The sequence below is a fragment of the Taurulus bubalis genome, assembly GCF_910589615.1.
Source record: "Taurulus bubalis genome assembly, chromosome: 11".
NCBI lineage: Eukaryota > Metazoa > Chordata > Actinopteri > Perciformes > Cottidae > Taurulus > Taurulus bubalis.
Genome location: NC_136599.1, coordinates 6431960 through 6450121, shown reverse-complemented (window position 1 = coordinate 6450121; position 18162 = coordinate 6431960). Strand labels below are relative to the sequence as shown.

Here is an 18162-nt window from a genome sequence, read left to right as displayed (position 1 = left end):
ATTTGTGAAAATAAACTTGGTATTTCAACTTTTTCAAAATCTTGTATTCAAGTTACTTTTAATGAGACCAGAAGATATTTTACCGATTTAGCTTTTTGTTATCTGGAATAGCAAGCAGCTAGGTTAGTTTGGGCGTTGGTAAATAATAATTGGCCTACATTTATAACTGATATATTACACTTCTCTCAAATATGGCTGAAAAATTAGAGTTGCAGTTTTCCAGAGTTTGTGAGAATAATTTGCTCCTTCGCAACTGCAGTCACCAAGGTTTTAACACATCTACTGTAAATTGTAGCTATCCTGTAAATACTAATCATGCTATTGAGTTTTTTTTTTTTTTTTAATTTTTGCCACAAACAGGACAGTGTAAAGCATTTTGTCTTGTATTCCCACCCCGAATGTAGTTTGTATTGGTATCTCTGCTTAAACTTCCACTCATGTATGTTGTATCCTCTGTATTATTACATGCATTAATCTCCAGTGCTGCAATGTTACTAAGCAAATTTACTTGTGTACAATTTCTATAATATAATACTTTCAGAAATAGGTTTTACATACAAAACATAATATCTTATGAAGTGTGATGCACTGTATAGATTAGTCTTCCCAACGCTATGTGTATATAAAGTAGTTTAGTTAAATGACCTCCACATCAACCAATTACACTTATGTTTGTCTAGTGTATGCACCACCCGTCAAGACACATTCCTCATATGTGTAACATACCTGGCAAATAAATGGTTCTGATTTTGATTATGATAAGTACATTTTGTATTCTGTACTTAGATTTTCAATGTCTTTAGCTGAAGTGGTGCGTTTTTGCATTGTTGTATGGATGCTTTCACTCAAACCAACCACCAGCTGTTTTCTAGTAACAGGTGGCAGTTGGTTTGACAGACATTTGTAGAAGAAGAAGTATAAAAGAGGCAAGTAAACATAATTAAAATATAATGTAGTATTGTAGTTTAGTAAAATTTAGTAAAATTGTCTTTTTTTTTCAAGAAGCTAACGTCTTTAATACAACTGTATGTGGATGTGATTAGAATTTATATGGTTAAAAAAAAAGACTCCATTATAAATAACCCGGAAGTAGAAACCTCCGCTCTAAACCGGATATTACCGTGAAACTGAGGTCAGAAGTTCTCTCTCACAGCCATCTTGGATATAGCGTCCCGAGTCGGTAAGTGTCTCCGCGGATAATCCAACATCATCCACCCGTTTTTCATACATCCCCGTCTGTATTACTCGTTTCACGCGTCAAAGTAAAGTAGTGTCATCAGGCCGGGGCAGATATGTGTTCACTTTGGTCCCTTGGGCCGCCGATATATGTCCCGTTGTTCCGCTGATTACCTGCTCAAAATGGGGGAACATGATGACTTCCACTTTATCAGCAGGCAGTCAGGGCCGCAGTGGTCTGTGTGACGATTATTGTGAGGGTTTAATTGTGTGATAAATAAAACGTGACGGTAGTCTGCGTTACTTGTCGCGAGCGTCCCCGGCCGTCAAAATGGTTGAAACCAGTTGGCTAAAGTGAGCTAAACGGACCGAGCTAAAGCATGGGGCTCAGTCACCTGCTCGTCTTTTATGAATGAGCTAACGTCGATTATCCGTGAAGTGTCGCATGAGCAATCTTTCCTACGTCTGTTTTTACACCACTAACTAGTAGTTAACAATGATTTGTCATGAGCTAATAAACTGTTGTTTTCCTCCCCAGCAACCATGCCTGGTGAAGCCACAGAAACAGTCCCTGTTACAGAGCAGGAGATGCAGCAGCCTCAAGTAGAGACCGGTTCGTATATTTAAACTTCTCATAAAACGTGCATGTAATATAGAATCTGAAAAAAACAACGGGTGGTCCTGGAACTCAAAGAACGGGTGAAATGTTCAACAAATGGCCGTCTTCGGAAGGTTATTTGTTGAGTAGAGGAACAATAATGCATGATGGGACGTTTTTTTTTGGTTTATGGCGTTGACTCAGCTGGCTGGACGCTGAGCTGATGTAACAGGTGATGGTTATTTTGACTGTCACACAGCCATGTGTTGAGGTATTTGGAACAGTAGCTTGCCCACTGAGGGATCTGCAGTTGTGGTATTGTTTGAAAAGAGTTTTCCAGGACCCCTTTTCTTTTTTATTTACACAAACTCACAATGGTGTGTGGTGACTTGCACTGACAACTGGATTTAGCACACAATGCATGGTGTTGTGTGTGTATGTGTGTGTTTTTGTCTTCCCTGTGCACTAAAAATGCCTTCAACCCACTTTGCATAGATTAAAAGTTGCCTATTTCCTTTGAGCTATTCAAATAAACTCAACTTATATGGTTTTTAGGGGCGTAAATGTGTTCAAGTCATCAAAACATACTTTTATAATGGTGGATATCTTTTGAAAGTCGTCAGTCAGAATATTGTAAATGGTTCCTTTTTGACAAATAAAGTATTGTATGGCAAAGTGATCAATGGATTTGCCGCCTTCGTGTTAGTTGAGGGATGTGTTTTGAGTATCGGGTTAGAAAATGTAAAGATTTAGCCATAATTCTCCAAATGCATTTACACATGTTATACTTTTTTTTGTTTTGTTTTTTAGTGTTGGAAACTGTGTGGACATCACATTGTTTGGAAATGTAAACTCCATTGCAACAAAATACTCCAGAGCCATTCAGATGACGTTTGAGAGAGAAAGACATCTCCTTTCAATAATGGCAATAGATAGGTAAAATACTAATTCAGCTTCAGTTTAGGCTTGCATAGTTAATCTAATATTAATAGATTTTGGCTTCCCACAATTAAATGAGCACGATTGCCTGCGATGTTGACGGTTTCGCCCCTGATTGTGAGCTTTGCAGTACCCCTCGTCTGAACCTTGCTGTGGACTTGTGCCTGCCGCGCCCTCTCTCCCTGTGGGAAGAAATGGTGCTCCCAGCGTCACTGTCAAAATTATCATCATTTTGGCAATAATCGAATAGCCCTTCTTTAACCCTGGATTGTCACTACTGGACACTTCTCAAAATAAAGTCATGTGATCGGTCATTATTTCATAGGGATTCCGATTTCTCAGCATCTTTTCACCACAAGCCTTATGGTTTATAAGGCTATTGGAATGGATTGCAAAGGGATTTGGGATGTTAAGTTTTGGCTCCATGGACTTTGGATCGTTACAATAATGGACACATACTGTGCTGCCTAATCAATTCAAGGCTCTAGTAAGTAAATGCATAGCTTATTTTCATGCAAAGTTGTATATAGATCTTCTGGTGTTTGTCACATGGACACTGCATGGGGTTTGGGATGTGGGATTATTTTTTTCTTAACTGCACCTAACACCCCCCTTTTATACTTTGGCAAACCAAAAGCCAATAACACGACGATTAACTTTTCACAAACTCATCGTTTCTGTCCACATGTGGAGCACGATTTCTTTCTCACTTCATGGTGTATTCCCAAAGCTCTTAGAATGGCTCCCAAAACAATTACTGTGATTGCCCTTCCTCCTGTTACTTTTCCTTAATCAACTATAGGAGTATTGAATTCTTCCGCTCCTCCTGAGATGGCCATTCCTGTGAGCAAAGCTATCCCACTGGAGAATCCTCCCGAAACCTCTCCAGAAGAAGCTAGCGTTCAGACTACTGGTGACCGAGCAAATGGTGTAGCTGCGACTCAAGAAATGACCCAGTGTACTGAAGAGACTGGGCTGGCGGCAACACCTGTCCCAAAACCAGAGACGACTGCTGACCCAGCAGGGGCTTCAGCTGACCTGCCAGTTCCTGAAGAGTGTGTGCCTTCTCCTGAGACTCCCATTGTTTCCTCAGAAGAGCCACATGCCGCAGCTCCAACTGTAGAGGTACAAAGTCAGGAGTCTGTTGCTGCTGCTGAAGAATCGGCCAGCAAAGAGGTGGAGCCGATTTCTGTTGACGCAAAAGTCCCCCAAGACGAGGCCAGTGCAGTGGCAGAAGAAATTCCTGAGGCTCCAAAACCATCTGCTCCTGAAGAGGTCATTGCAAACGGTCAAGATGTGAAGGCAGCTGATTCCCCAGTGATTGAGGTAGAAGAGTCGAGGAATCTTTGCCCTGACGCAGCTAAAGTATTGCCTTGTGAAGTGAATGTCAACGTGGCTACTCAAAATGAAGATCTTGAGAAGAAAGAAGCTGTACCACTTCTCTCCAAGGCAATTCAGTCAAAGGAGTCCTCCAAACGTGAAGGCCCACCTCATTCCACTTGCCACCTGTCAGGTTGGTTTGTCCTGAAAAGCAAGCACTTTCCTTTCCCTGCTTTTTAAAATCGGGTTAGGCGTATTTTTTCCCGAGTGGTACAAGTTCAAATGGAGACTTTTTATTTACCATCATCAGTTAAATTTGTATCCATTTTGATTTATACATGTTTGAGAGGAAATTGTGATTTGTACTTTATAAAAAGTTATTTTATTGGTCGGTCGGTTCTACCTTGAAGCATCAGATCGTTCAGTGTTACAATAGCAGGTGGGTTAATGCATCATCATGATGTGGTGATGTCATATGAGTTGCAAATATGGTTTTCCCGTTTGTTCTAATTGCATCTTGACTAAATATAGAATGTGGATTTCATTTTGGAAGTAAGAAGTATGGACTGTGCATTTTGAGTGGCGTTTTGCATCGAACTCTAAAGTTAGACAGGTATGTCGTTTTCCTAACCCAAAGCAAGGAGATTGCGTCTTGGTTTGTGATCCTCTAACCCGCATGAGGAAGACGCCCCCTTTTCCCGTAAAAATAAATGAATTGAAAGATTGATTATTTTTTCCTATTCAGCGACACCTCCTGCCCCAGCTTCCTCCCAGAAACCTAAGGCAGCTTCTGGCTCTGCAAAGGCCAAAGGCAAAGATGCCAAGAGTGCGCAGGGTTCTTCTGACCCGAAGGCTGTCCCTGGCAGAAGAAAACGTTCCTCTATGTCTGCCTCTTCCTCCTCTCCTACCTCACCTAAATCTACTACTTCTGCTACCCCCTTGTCACCTGTACAATCTCCCCTAGCTACCTCACCTGGCAGCTCTTCTGCTAATCAGTCTACTCGCTTCACCCCCAAAATTGTCAAGGCTGGCAAACAAGGAAAGGTTAAGAAAGGAGAGGCCTTTGTGCCGGTTCCTTCCCCTGTGGAGTGCAAGGTGACGCCAGCAATGGAAAAACCAGTAGAGCCTACCCCCAAGCAAACTGTAGTTGAAGCTAAACCAGCCCCATTTGAGCCAAACAAACCTTCAGCAGCTGCTGGAAAGCCGGTTGCAGCCCCAGCTGCTTTCAAAGTGACATCAAAGCCTGCTGTGGCAGCTCCAGTTTCATTTTCAGATACTCTTGCATCTAGCCCCCCCACATCAGTTGAGTTCAAGATGGTTTCATCAAAATCTGCTGTTATTGTAGCTGATGATGATGATCTCCCTCCACTTATCCCACCTGAGAAGCCAATTCAAATGCCAGAACCTGTGCCTTCTGTAAAGGTTACTACGGTAGCATCCAAGTCTGCTAAAGTGGTTGCTGAAGCCTCAACTGCAGCTGTTGAGTCTGTTAAACCAGCTCCTAAAGCAGCCGCAGCAAAAATTGAGTCTGCCCCAAGCAAAAGCAAACCTAGTGAGGATTCTGATTTAATTGCCGTAGCCAAACCCGCTCCTGTTAAGGCAGCTAAGCCAGCTGCTGAGGCGAAACCCGCTCCTGTTCAGGCTACTATGCCAGCTGTTGTAGCCAAACCCGCTCCTATTGAGGCTGCTGAGGCTAAACCCGCTCCTGTTCAGGCTGCTAAGCCAGCTGCTGAGGCTAAACCCGCTCCTGTTCAGGCTGCTAAGCCAGCTGCTGAGGCTAAACCCGCTCCTGTTCAGGCTGCTAAGCCAGCTGCTGAGGCTAAACCCGCTCCTGTTCAGGCTGCTAAGCCAGCTGCTGAGGCTAAACCCGCTCCTGTTCAGGCTGCTAAGCCAGCTGCTGAGGCTAAACCCGCTCCTGTTCAGGCTGCTAAGCCAGCTGCTGAGGCTAAACCCGCTCCTGTTCAGGCTGCTACGCCAGCTGCTGAGGCCAAACCTGCTCCTGTTAAGGCTGCTGAGGCTAAACCCGTTCAGGCTGCTAAGCCAGCTGCTGAGGCTAAACCCGTTCAGGCTGCTAAGCCAGCTGCTGAGGCCAAACCCGCTCCCGTTCAGGCTGCTAAGCCAGCTGCTGAGGCTAAACCCGCTCCCGTTCAGGCTGCTAAGCCAGCTGCTGAGGCTAAACCCGCTCCCGTTCAGGCTGCTAAGCCAGCTGCTGAGGCTAAACCCGCTCCCGTTCAGGCTGCTAAGCCAGCTGCTGAGTCCAAACCTGCTCCCGTTGAGGCTGCTAAGGCCAAACCTGCTCCCGTTGAGGCTGCTAAGGCCAAACCTGCTCCCGTTGAGGCTGTTAAGGCCAAACCAAATGCCTCTAAGGCCCCTGTGATTTGTGCTAAGCTTGTAACTGAAGCTGAATTGGATGAGGTCAAGATGGCACCTGCTGAGGTTGCCGCGCCTTCCAAAAAAGTAGCTGAGCCTGTATCTGCTCCCTTAAAACCCACTCCAGTTGAGCCTTCTGTTCCTACCCCAGTTCCCCATAAACTCACATTTGCTGAGGCGGTTGCTAAACCGGCCCCTGTTAAACCTGAAGATGTGATAATTGGTAAGACTCCTGAACCCATCTCATCACCCAAACCTGCCCCTACACCTGCTAAAACCCCGGTCAAGGTGGAGCCTGTGATCAAGAACGACAAGGGTATTTTCTTCTTTCTCTCTCTTTGTGCCATCTGTTTTTCCAACTGCCTCTGCGTTCTGGGAACTGCTCAGATGCTTAGATATGCAGTTCTCTTAAAAAGTAATGGTTGTGAAGTGTACATTTGCTTTGAGAAAATACGATGTAAACGTTCAAACAAAGATGCTACTTAGTTGCTAGCATGGAGGCTTCTGTTGTTGGAAACGGTCAGTTGTGTTTCATATTGTCTGCCATTTTGTGCAGTTTCATGGGTGCGATCATGGTCTAAAAGCCTTTATTTTGATGTCTAGTATCGGTGTGGCGAATGTGATATTGGATCGGAGGGTTAGTTAATGTTTGAAGTTAAATGGCTGAAATCACAGTGGCTCTTTTACAACATCAAGTTGATGGTTATTGCAGTTTTACATTTACCTTTTCAACATGTTAGGTGGGTGTATGTTCATCCTGGGTGACCACAAATCCGGTTTTGAAACTCTATTAATCTGCCTATTTCCATTCCCCAGGATGAATGCAGCACATTGTATGACTTTCAAGTACATACAAGTGTGTGTGTAATGGTTGCCATGTTGTGACAAAATTTTGTTTTTTATAGGATCCGGTACAGAGTCGGACAGCGATGACTCAGTCCCCGATCTGGAAGAACAGGATTCTGCACAGACACAGACGCAGCAAGCTCAGGTGAGAGTGCATTCTGGTGTGATATCATGTCCGCTTTTGACATAATCCTAAACAGAAAACGAGTATTTGTCCTTTACTCTTCAGTGATGATTAACACAGTGACTTTCGTTCTTCTGAGTCTACTGAAGCCAACCTTTCTGTCCTGAGAAGAGGGTGTTTACACAATGACTCGAATCAAGCTCACCTGATTCCTCGGGTCTGCATTTACTTTGTTGACATAAAATATGAATGAGTCTTCTGTCTCTTGCAGCTTGCAGCTGCTGCTGAAATAGACGAGGAGCCGGTCAGCAAAGCCAAACAGAGCCGTAGTGAAAAGAAGGCACGAAAGGTAATGATGGTCTTTAATATCATGTCCGCTTTTTACATGATCCTAAACGGAAAACAACGGGTATTTGTCCTTTACTCTTCAGTGATGATTAACACAGTGACTTTCGTTCTTCTGAGTATACTGAAGCCAACCTTTCTGTCCTGAGAAGAGGGTGTTTCCACACCATGATGGATCTTATGGTGTTTCCAGTAATGTAATTTGCACTTTCAAAGGTCAAAATTGGCCTTATTTGTAAATGTACTTGTGTTTCTTTCAGGCAATGTCAAAGCTTGGTCTCAGGCAGGTAACGGGGGTCACCAGGGTCACCATTCGCAAGTCAAAGAACATCTTGTTTGTAATCACCAAACCAGACGTCTACAAGAGCCCTGCATCAGACACATACATCGTCTTCGGTGAAGCTAAGGTATGTAACCAACATCGATACGAGCCACCTTTTTTAGTCATCTCTTGTAGAGCTGGTTGCACTTGTCCTACTATCCTTCCTAGTCTTGGCTTCTTATACAACAGCAGAATACTGATTAAAAGATCCACGGAGATGGTCAGAATGGTACAGAAAGCTCTCGGCTGCAAATGTTCTGCCAAATAATGTCGTCTTAATTTCTCTTTTTACTCTGTGTTCTCTAGATCGAAGATCTTTCCCAGCAGGCCCAGCTAGCTGCCGCAGAAAAATTCAAGGTACAGGGAGAAGCTGTATCAAACATCCAGGAAAACACACAGACGCCAACAGTACAGGAGGAAAGCGAAGAAGAAGAGGTAAGATGCAGTCTTATTAAAGTGAAGATGGACTTGTTTGAATATACGCATTTTGGTTTAACATGAGATATAACAAATAATTTCCTTTGTCATTTCCATAGGTGGATGAGACCGGAGTGGAGGTCAAAGACATCGAACTCGTTATGTCACAAGCCAACGTGTCGCGAGCGAAGGCTGTACGCGCCCTGAAAAACAACAACAACGACATTGTCAATGCTATTATGGTAAGATTTCAAAAAATGTTTCAAATGGCTACAGTCGTTAAGCAAAAAGCCATTTAAATAGCTTGCTAAGATCTCCGTAAATTCTTCAGTGATGATTAACACAGTGACTTTCGTTCTTCTGAGTATACTGAAGCCAACCTTTCTGTCCTGAGAAGAGTGTCTCTTTATATTGTGGAATAGAACTAGTTAAAACGTATGATAATAAATATATTTGTCTTCCCTTTTGTAGGAGTTGACGATGTAAAGGGGCCCTGGAAACAAAGGGTTGAAGAAAGGTTGCTGATTTAAGCTCATTTATACAATTTATACCCAAGATGGAAATAAAGTTGTGGATGATAAATTGAAATGTTTATCGTTTTGCACATTCTTGAAAAATGGGCTTGGGGGGGGACTGAACAGGAGATTGAAAATGCTAGCAATATAGTTGTTTTTATTTCCTTTTTTTTTTTTAAATATGGATTCTTACTTCAGTTTTCTGTTCTCACAAATAACTAATTATGGGTCACAAGGAGCTGGACCAATCCTAGCATCGCATTGGACAGACACCAGTTCACAAGAAGTCCCACAAATATAAAATATTTGGCTGAGATTTCTAATCTCATTTGAACTATCTGGATTTGGTTAAAGTATTCATATGAAAGTTGTGAGAGGAGTTATTTTTGATTTTCTAAATGTTTTAAAGAGGTCACAAGCTATTAAAGATTAGGCAACGTGAACCACAGGTTTATTCTCAACGTTTTGTATCGTTTAAAGTAATTCTGATCTGAAAAGTAATTGGTAAGTAAAGCTGCCAGATAACGGTTTAAGCTGCGGCAATTCCAAATACTTAAGTTTAGTACCAATATCTAAAAATGGTACTAAAAGGTTCTTTGTCGTACTTATTTTTTTATATAATTTGAGTGGGTCCCTGTCTTATTTCACGCATGCACATGAGGATGACATACACGCTCATACATAGTACCGTACTAGTATTACACTGCTCAACAGATACGCAGGAATGTGCCAATAAAGATGGAGAAGAAAGCTGGTAGGTAACATAAGGATATAATAAATGCTGGATAAATAAAAATACTTTTAATGTCATGAGAAAGGACATGTTCGCTTGACCACACAATGCATTTAGGTGAGAAGTACTGCATTTAAAACTGTTGGTTTTACATGAAGTATTTTGAGTAAAAGTACGTTATTTGCACCACTGAACCAGTTTATTCATGTTAATTATGATTAAAGAAGGCAGCAGTACTAACACAAATTTGTCAAGACTCCAATACCAAGGCTCAAACATAAGGATGATTGACGGCGACTATAATTATGACATAAATCTGTCAAATGACAATGTGAGGACACATTTTGAAGTCCACCTTCATTCAAACGTGTATTCCTTGTGTACCCACCTGGATATCGGACACCATTGCACTGAACTGTTCACATCCATCTGTTGAAGGTGAAATTCTCTGCGCTCAGCTCAAATTTATCACGTGCACATATGGAGATTTGGAAGCCAATCTTGGTCCAGAATGCAACACACTGAGAATGGACCCTTGTAGGGGGAAAAACCTATCGGACTCAAATTACTATTCCGAGCACAGTATGCTATGTCTTGAGGGGCTATTTAACCATTTGAGGGCGACAAAAATAGAGGGAGGCTGTCAAACACTTATTGTATCCATTCATTCACTCATTGTATCTCACTTTATAAAATGATCTTTATAGTTGTAATTGTAATGATTGAATCACTCGTATTAGTCCATTCAAATGTGTAGTTTAAATTAGTAATGGTTGATTATTCTTTTATTTTATAAATGGTTAATGGTTTTACCATTTATGCTACACAAGTGGATACAAATTATTTAATTTATAAATTGATTAATTGGCACCCAACCTATTTTATACTCGTTTGTTGATATCCATGTCTCTGAAGGTAAATGTAATATCTTTGGGGTTTTAACTAAATTATAGACTAAATGATTAATACAGAAAATATTCGGAAGCTTAATGTGGCTTGTGTGTGTATGTGTGTGTGTGTATATATATATATATATATATATATATATATATATATATATATATATATATATATATCTCTTATGAAATTTTTACTTCCTCTATTCATCTGAATTCCTCCTCTGGAGATCAACAGGCTTATCTTTTCCTACTTATTAGATATGTTTGGTTATAACGCCACTGATAAATGCACCTATATGCTCACCATTCATCACACCATTTTTTTATTTTTTATTTTTATTCACGGAGATCGCGTGCTCACCCGCCTATATTTCCGTCTAAGTATGTGTATTTTCTTCTCTACATTGTTAATGATTACGGTTATTTAAGGTTACCAAACCCCATTATATTCAGTAGATACGATCCTTTCGCGTCACCCGCAGACAGCTGTGGCTGAACGCTCTAGAAACGTCCACTTACGCTCCACCTGCGTCAGCGCCGGCATTCTCAGCCCGAGATACGCAAGAAGATCCGGAACGGAGTCCACAGGCTTATAGGCGTTTGCGTTGGTTGTTTGTGGGCAGCGTTCCTCGAATTTTTTGAGTGCAGACGTTCAAAGTTTCTTTTCGCGAGACAGTTTTTCGCCTGCGAAAAAAAAGAAGCTCACTTCACGTCGAGACATGTAAGTTGTGGGGAAGTAAATGCGAGCGATGGAGGGAAAGCGCAGATATCACCGCCTGCTTTCAGCAAGCTAGCTAACGTTAGCCGTAGTGACAACATGCGTTTTTTCGCAAAGGCGGGAGGTTGGCCTTGCCTCAGTGGATTATAAAATAACGGCACCTAGCTAGAACCTCGTAGACATAGAACAAAAACACACAATCCACATTTTGCATGTGTTACAGGAGACTGGTGTCAAAAAGCATTTGTTAAAGAAGAAAAAACGGCCGCCTTGTGCCGATAGCTCGGCCACCGCATGGCTCAACTGACGCTACAGTCCGCGTTGTTAGCTCGGCTAGCTGCGTTCATTCAACGACTTCGCCCTCGCAGGCTATCGTTAGATTAGCACGCCTGTGTGAGAAGTCCGTGATTTCTTTGTGTTTAATGTTTTAAAAAGCGTTACAAGGAAATGATGTGACTCATGTGTTTTGAATTCAACGCCCGTGAAAACGTCGCGAGCAGTGTTTTAGTGAACGTTCGTGTTTTAACGCTAGCTTTTCACGCGCTGGTTGGCTGCTCCACACTCGTGTGTGTGTAAGAGGATTTGGGCTCATCATGATTCCGTCAGGTTTTAATGCCAAGAGCAATATTGTGTAGGGAAACATGAGGAGAAAAAAAAAAATACTTATACTCGTATAGTTCACATAAAATAAATAACTAACTTGTTTAACGGAAGTCAGTGAGTCGTTATTGATTAATGTAACCATTGACATGTGACTTTAAATGTACTGAAAGTCTTATCGTTCATCAAAGATTGCACATGTCACACCTCATTTGGTACGATTTGTGTTTAATGGGGGTAAAAAAAAACCAATGGATTCATTCACGGTTTTTTTCTTCTAACTACTCCTGTAAAGACGGATAGATCTCTGAGCTTTATTTGAATTGAGCCTCCCTAATACTATAATAATAATCCTTGGACATTAGTCCCACCCAGTGTGAATTTAACATGATTGTATTTTTTTGCAGCTTTAAGGTAGAGAAAAACATTACACACAGATGTTACTTTTGACGGTTATGCCACAGGAGTGCATTGTGTAACTTGATGCTGCGTGGGAACCTGATACATAGGCTTTTTTGCGGGCTTAAAGGTGACCCACCTGTCACCAGTACCGATGACCTGCATTATAAATGTTTTATGTTGTCGGTCTGATGAGCGGTTCTGTTGTACAACAAATGGTAAAGGTTACGCCTTTTCATTCTCGCATGGCGTTTTAATACTTTGTCTACGGGCTTTACTTTGAATGGGTTTGGTGATTTACGATTGGCTGTACATGTGTTTATGTTGAGATGTCCTCTGTTTCTTCACAGGCATCCAGCAACGGCCAAGTGGTACGACAGGAGGGACTCCGTTTTTATAGAGTTCTGTGTAGCCGACAGCAAAGATGTTAAAGTCACTTTTGATAAAACAAAGTTTGTTTTCAGGTATGTTTAGTTTTTTTCTTGGTTTGTAGTCAATTCCTCAAGTTGTATTTAACCAATCATTTATTGTCGTTTGTTCTGCTCTTACTGTCTTTTTGGTGAGAAACCTGTGTTTTGTTGAGTTGGTTGTAAAATATTTTATTTCCACAGTTGTCTTGGAGGAACTGACATGGTCAAACATGAGAATGAAATGGATCTTTTTGAAGCAATCGACGAAAATGTAAGTCGATTTTGATCTCGTTTAGACACTATTGCAGATTGCATTGTCCAAAATGGAGACTGAAACTGACCTCAAACTTATACTTTCTTTTCACCTCAACGCAGGAGTCCAAACATAAACGCACAGACCGCTCCGTGTTGGTCTATATAAGAAAAGCACAGCCAGGGAAGCCGTGGCCGAGACTAACAAAAGAGAAGGCGAAGGTCAGTTAATGACTGCAAAGGGCGGAGCGGTTCAAACGTTTCTAATGGTAACAGCTAACGGTACAATAAGTTATGCACAACATGAATGAGATAGCACTATTTTGTGTTTTCACAGCTGAGTTGGCTCAGTGTTGACTTCAACAACTGGAAAGACTGGGAGGATGACTCAGATGAGGAGATTGGGAACTTCGATCAATTCTCAAATGTAAGTACTATTCATCCATTCATATGAGTGAAGTCATTACAAATCCTTGAAGTCAATGTTTGACTCTTAAGGGCTGCGTATCTTTAGGATTTTTAGCGATACTACTCTTATCAATACTCCTTATCAGTTCGGTTCTTTGTAAATATTCTCATTACTACTTTTTTCTTTATTAAATGTTTTTATATATATTTGACAAATAAATTACAAACATGATTCTAATTTTTTATTTGAAATGTAACTAAATGGTGTTTATTAGAGCAGCAACAGTAATATCTTAAACAGCAACTATAAAACATTCGACTGGAAAATAAATCTAACATGATTGATTATATAATCAAATTAATATCGCTGACATCATAATACTGAGTCATGTTTAGAAGGAATGAAGTACACGGACATCAGTCGGTGTCCGTCATTCATCCTGCCCTCCTCACTCTGCTGATGTGATTTACTGCCTGCAGGAACCGCTGGTAGTGGGGGGAAGGAATGCTTTGTCTCAGCCAGCACATCAAATTTCACAAGAATTTTAAGCCACGAGGCAAAAATAAGTTGAAGTGCATACAGACAGCGTTTGTTTTAGCTTTGATAGCAAATGGGTATTAGCCGAGCTAGCTCGCTGTGCTTGGGTAAATCATAGCGGCGATGACTGAGCAGAATGAAATATGGCTTTACTACTTTTTTTACTTTCTCCAGCGCGACCTCTGACCCACCGGAGTAATAATAAATAACGCCAAAACGTTGACGTACAGAGAAAAGAACTGATAACGTCAGAGCGTATCAATACTCTAGTCTTAAATAATTTAGCACCGGTTCCCGTTTAATACCGTGTTTCGTTTCCCATCCGTTTAACCACCTAAAAAAAACTACACTGCATCAAAGAGTCAGTTAAAAGAATGTGGCGATAAGACGATATTATGGAATGTTGTTATCTCGTTCCCCCCCATTGCTTCCTATAAATGTTCTTTTTAATTGCTCATTTAATATAACCCACCTCAGAATCCCAATTTGATGTGTTTTTCAATTCAACAACTGAATATATCACACTTTGTGTTTAAATGTCTGTTAGACACAGATTTAAAGTAAACAAAGAATGGCAGCATTGCATGTCATTCCACACTTTTCTCTTATTTCCACTGTCACTATACAACAAAGTAGAATAATAATATATATATTTAAAATACTAATTATAATACTAATATAATTTTCCTTCGTTGTCCTACTTTGAGCGCTCAGCTTGATGTCTATAGCAGTTGCAGCGTTTGCCTAATAATGAGTACTTTATAATAGTAAATAATGTTGGTTTAATATTACAGATCATGAACAACATGGGAGGTGAGGATGACCTGGCTGAACTAGATGGCGGTCCAGAAGAGGTAAGAATATTGTATTTATTTTGTTCTTTATTTCCAAGCGTTAAGATTCTAATTGGAAATTAAGACTGATCATAAATCGCATTTGAATAACTGTCAGTGTTATGTTCTGTCTTACGATGACATGTCTTGTGTGTAGTATTTTTCTCCCTAATTTCCTTTTCTTTCTTGTCCTCTTTTAGGATGAGTCTGCAGATAGCGATGACGAGAGTAAGTATTTATGAGACAATTAAACAACACATCTGTAAATGATGGCTGTCATTTTATTTATTTTTTTAAAGTGTGTTGTGACATGAGGTTTAACTTTATCTCCGCTTTACTTTCCTTTCAGAAATGCCAGATTTGGAATAGAAGACTGTAAGACTCTGGAAAGAAAATGGAAGATCAGAGGGCAAGAGGAATCATAACAAATGTATATCTTGAAACTGAAGGCAGTGACAAACAACTGTACATATGAGTCAGTAGCCATATTTAAATCCATAGCCTCAGCTCCAAACTCTTGACCGATCAGTACACTGAAGGTTGATATGCATGGTATTGTACAGAGCAGCTATCTCCACTTCCATTTGCTGTACTGCACCTTTTTGGGCATCTTGTTTTACTGTTAAATATTACAAGTAAGCACACATTATTTGTTGGAAAAGCTGTGTAGTCGTCCTCAACTGAGCAATATGTGATAACAGATTTACAATTTGTTCCCGGATTAATTGTGGTTTCAAATTATTAGGCCCACCCATTCCCAATGTTGTGGTTTTAAGTCGACCAGTGTAGTTTATATTGCTTTAAAGACACTAGCTTTGTACATCAAAAATAATTAGATCTATTTTTTTGATTGGGTTCCTCTAAAGCCTTCCATTTGCCGTAAATTAGATATCCAGGAAGCCAGTCTTTTGTTTCCGTGGCTTAACCTTTCAGCTTACATGTTTCCCTTTACTTGTTTAATGTTTGAAAAATTGGAATATTCTGAAATCATCTTCCCAGTTTGTCACCTGCTTTGGTAATCTGAATAGATTCCACATATTTAGTATCTTAACAGTTGTTCTTTGCATACCCACTTAACTCACACATGTTCCACTGCAGAAGCAATGTGAAATGTTTTGCGGCTGATAACGAGGCTCAAAGCTTAATTGGGCCTCGGCATCTTATGGCGTGTTGCTTTTCTCCAGGTTCTTTCCGTTTGTTCATTTTAGAATGATCCTCCCTTCTCGCCGAGGGCGTGTCGGATCGATACGGCGACGTGTAATGACCAAATTATATTTGCACTGTCAATAAAAGTGTATGGGGAGACAAATAGTGTTGAATTACAGTGGAAGTTCTTTTTTTATTGTCTACATCTTTCTAATAAACTGTTTAAGAATCATTCTAAATCTCTATTTTTTTCTTCTAAATAACATAAGATTTATTTTTTCCAATTGGTAAGTTTGAATAAATACATCATTGGAGTTGTGGGAGCAAATTGAGCTTCTAAAATGATTACAGATGTAATGTAAATTTCAACTGTTGCAAAAACAACTAACGGCAGCATAATGTCGGGCAGTAATGCAAATTCAATTTAAACCCTGTTCTCGTAATATTTGAAAATTGTGTTTAAGATTTGTCATCTTTGGACTGAATTGTATATGGGTCTTTTGGTGTGATTGTAAAATAGATTTTAAGATACAATATCCATTTGATGTCTAAACTCAATTATTTTTTTACACTTAATTAACCTGATGGACTATTAGTCCTACTTATAATACAGTATTTCTACCGAGTACAATTTTGTGTAACTATAACTTCCATTTGTGCCTATTTCGGTGCTAGGACCCAGAAACCTTCAAGCTCATCGGCCCAGAATATTAGCATACTTCCTCTGCAGGCCTGATTTCCTCACTGTCATTTCCGAGAAGGTGACTGTAATTTGCAATATCAGTTTCCTGTTTTCACCCTGGAGCACATTAAAATAAAAGCCTAGATTTGACATAATTCATGTATTTAAACTCCAATCAGTATTAACGTTAGCCATTAACCATTTGTGTTGGTGTTAAACAACGGTAAGTAATTCAATATGTACACCTACTCAAATACTGGTATTGTAGGCTACCTTACTGAGTATTTAAATGTCATGCTGCTGAATATTTCTTCCCCAAAATGTAATGTAGAGTCGTTATTATACATAAAATACAATATGTGATTCTGGTCATTGATATTATAAATAACAATACATATATTAATAGTATACGTGATTGTTGTCATTATTATAAATAGCAATACATATACTAATATATGTGATTCCGGTCATTGATATAATTATAAATAATAATACATATACTATTACTATAGGTGACTCTAGTCATTGATATTATTATAAATAATAATACGTATACTAATACTATAAGTGATTCTGGTCATTGTTATTATAATAAATACTAATACGTATGCTAATAATCTAAGTGATTCTGGTCATTGCTATTATAAATACTAATACGTATACTAATACTATAAGTGATTATGGTCATTGTTATCATTATAAATACTAAAACGTATACTAATGCTATAAGTGATTCCGGTCATTGTTATTATTATAAATACTAATACTATAAGTGATTCTGGCCATTGTTATTATAATCGGGGATTTTCTTGTGAAGTCTCGTGAAGACATGTGACCGGATGTGTACGCGGTTGTTGTTGGGACGTTTACTCCTGCTCGCTCCGTTCTGTGATCATGGCTGCAATGGACCACACCAGCCATGTTTGCTAATTTAAAACCCAAAGGTTTGGGAACTAGTTGTTTATTATTTACCCGCGGTGCCATTTTCACCCGCACATTAGACGAAGGTTTATAGAGGCACCTGCGCCTTCGAAATCCAAGGACTCGAAAGGTTGGATAGCTTTAACCTGAAATATCAGCGAAACTTTTGATGGTGGCAGTGTGGGAGGATGATGCTCTGCAAAAAAAAAAATTGTCTGTGTGCGTGCAGCGTAAACAATGTAACTTCATCTGGCTGCTAGCTCAACGTTAGCCCGTGAACAAAAGGGGGAGCACGCCTCCCATCTGTTAACAAGCGAGTGTGGGTGAGTTAGCGTCGGTCGTTACCGACACACCGGTTGGTATTTTACATTTTTTGGGGTTATCGCGGACCCTCACCAGTGCGGCTGCGGCACCTTCCACCTGGTTTATTAGCTCACATCGGAGCGCGAGGACCCGGACGACCGTTGATGATGCTAGTTAGCTAGCTGTCTTGCTAGCCCCCCTTTAGCTCCGCTCTATTGTGATGATTTAGCTCAATAACCTTGGAGCTGGAGCGGCTGTTTCTGTCCGACTGTTCGCAGTAAACTAAACGGTACTTCCGACCCACCGAGGAGCTCAACTCCCCGCGTGTAAACGTCTCCGGTACCGGCC

At 40.4% G+C, this 18162-nt stretch overlaps 2 protein-coding genes across 3 annotated transcripts; both read left to right on the top strand.

Annotated features, from left to right (window-relative positions):
* The first annotated feature begins 1152 nt into the window (after positions 1–1152).
* On the top strand, positions 1153–9049 carry naca (nascent polypeptide associated complex subunit alpha). Of its 2 annotated transcripts, XM_079226406.1 has the most exons (9): positions 1164–1180; positions 1715–1789; positions 3516–4226; positions 7309–7394; positions 7645–7722; positions 7979–8125; positions 8347–8475; positions 8577–8699; positions 8929–9049. In XM_079226406.1, the coding sequence occupies exons 2-9, from the start codon at positions 1720–1722 to the stop codon at positions 8941–8943; spliced, it is 1359 nt and encodes a 452-aa protein (XP_079082532.1). In that variant the 5' UTR covers positions 1164–1180; positions 1715–1719; the 3' UTR covers positions 8944–9049. The 2 variants fall into 2 exon arrangements, with proteins under 2 accessions (XP_079082533.1, XP_079082532.1); XM_079226407.1 differs by lacking the exon at positions 3516–4226 and having other exon boundaries at positions 1153–1180.
* A 2140-nt stretch (positions 9050–11189) lies between these two features.
* Positions 11190–16140, top strand: ptges3b (prostaglandin E synthase 3b (cytosolic)). The gene is made up of 8 exons (XM_079225606.1): positions 11190–11325; positions 12672–12785; positions 12933–13002; positions 13107–13205; positions 13321–13410; positions 14724–14783; positions 14963–14990; positions 15112–16140. Coding segments are annotated over exons 1-8 (483 nt in total). The 5' UTR covers positions 11190–11323; the 3' UTR covers positions 15132–16140.
* Positions 16141–18162: the final 2022 nt, after the last annotated feature.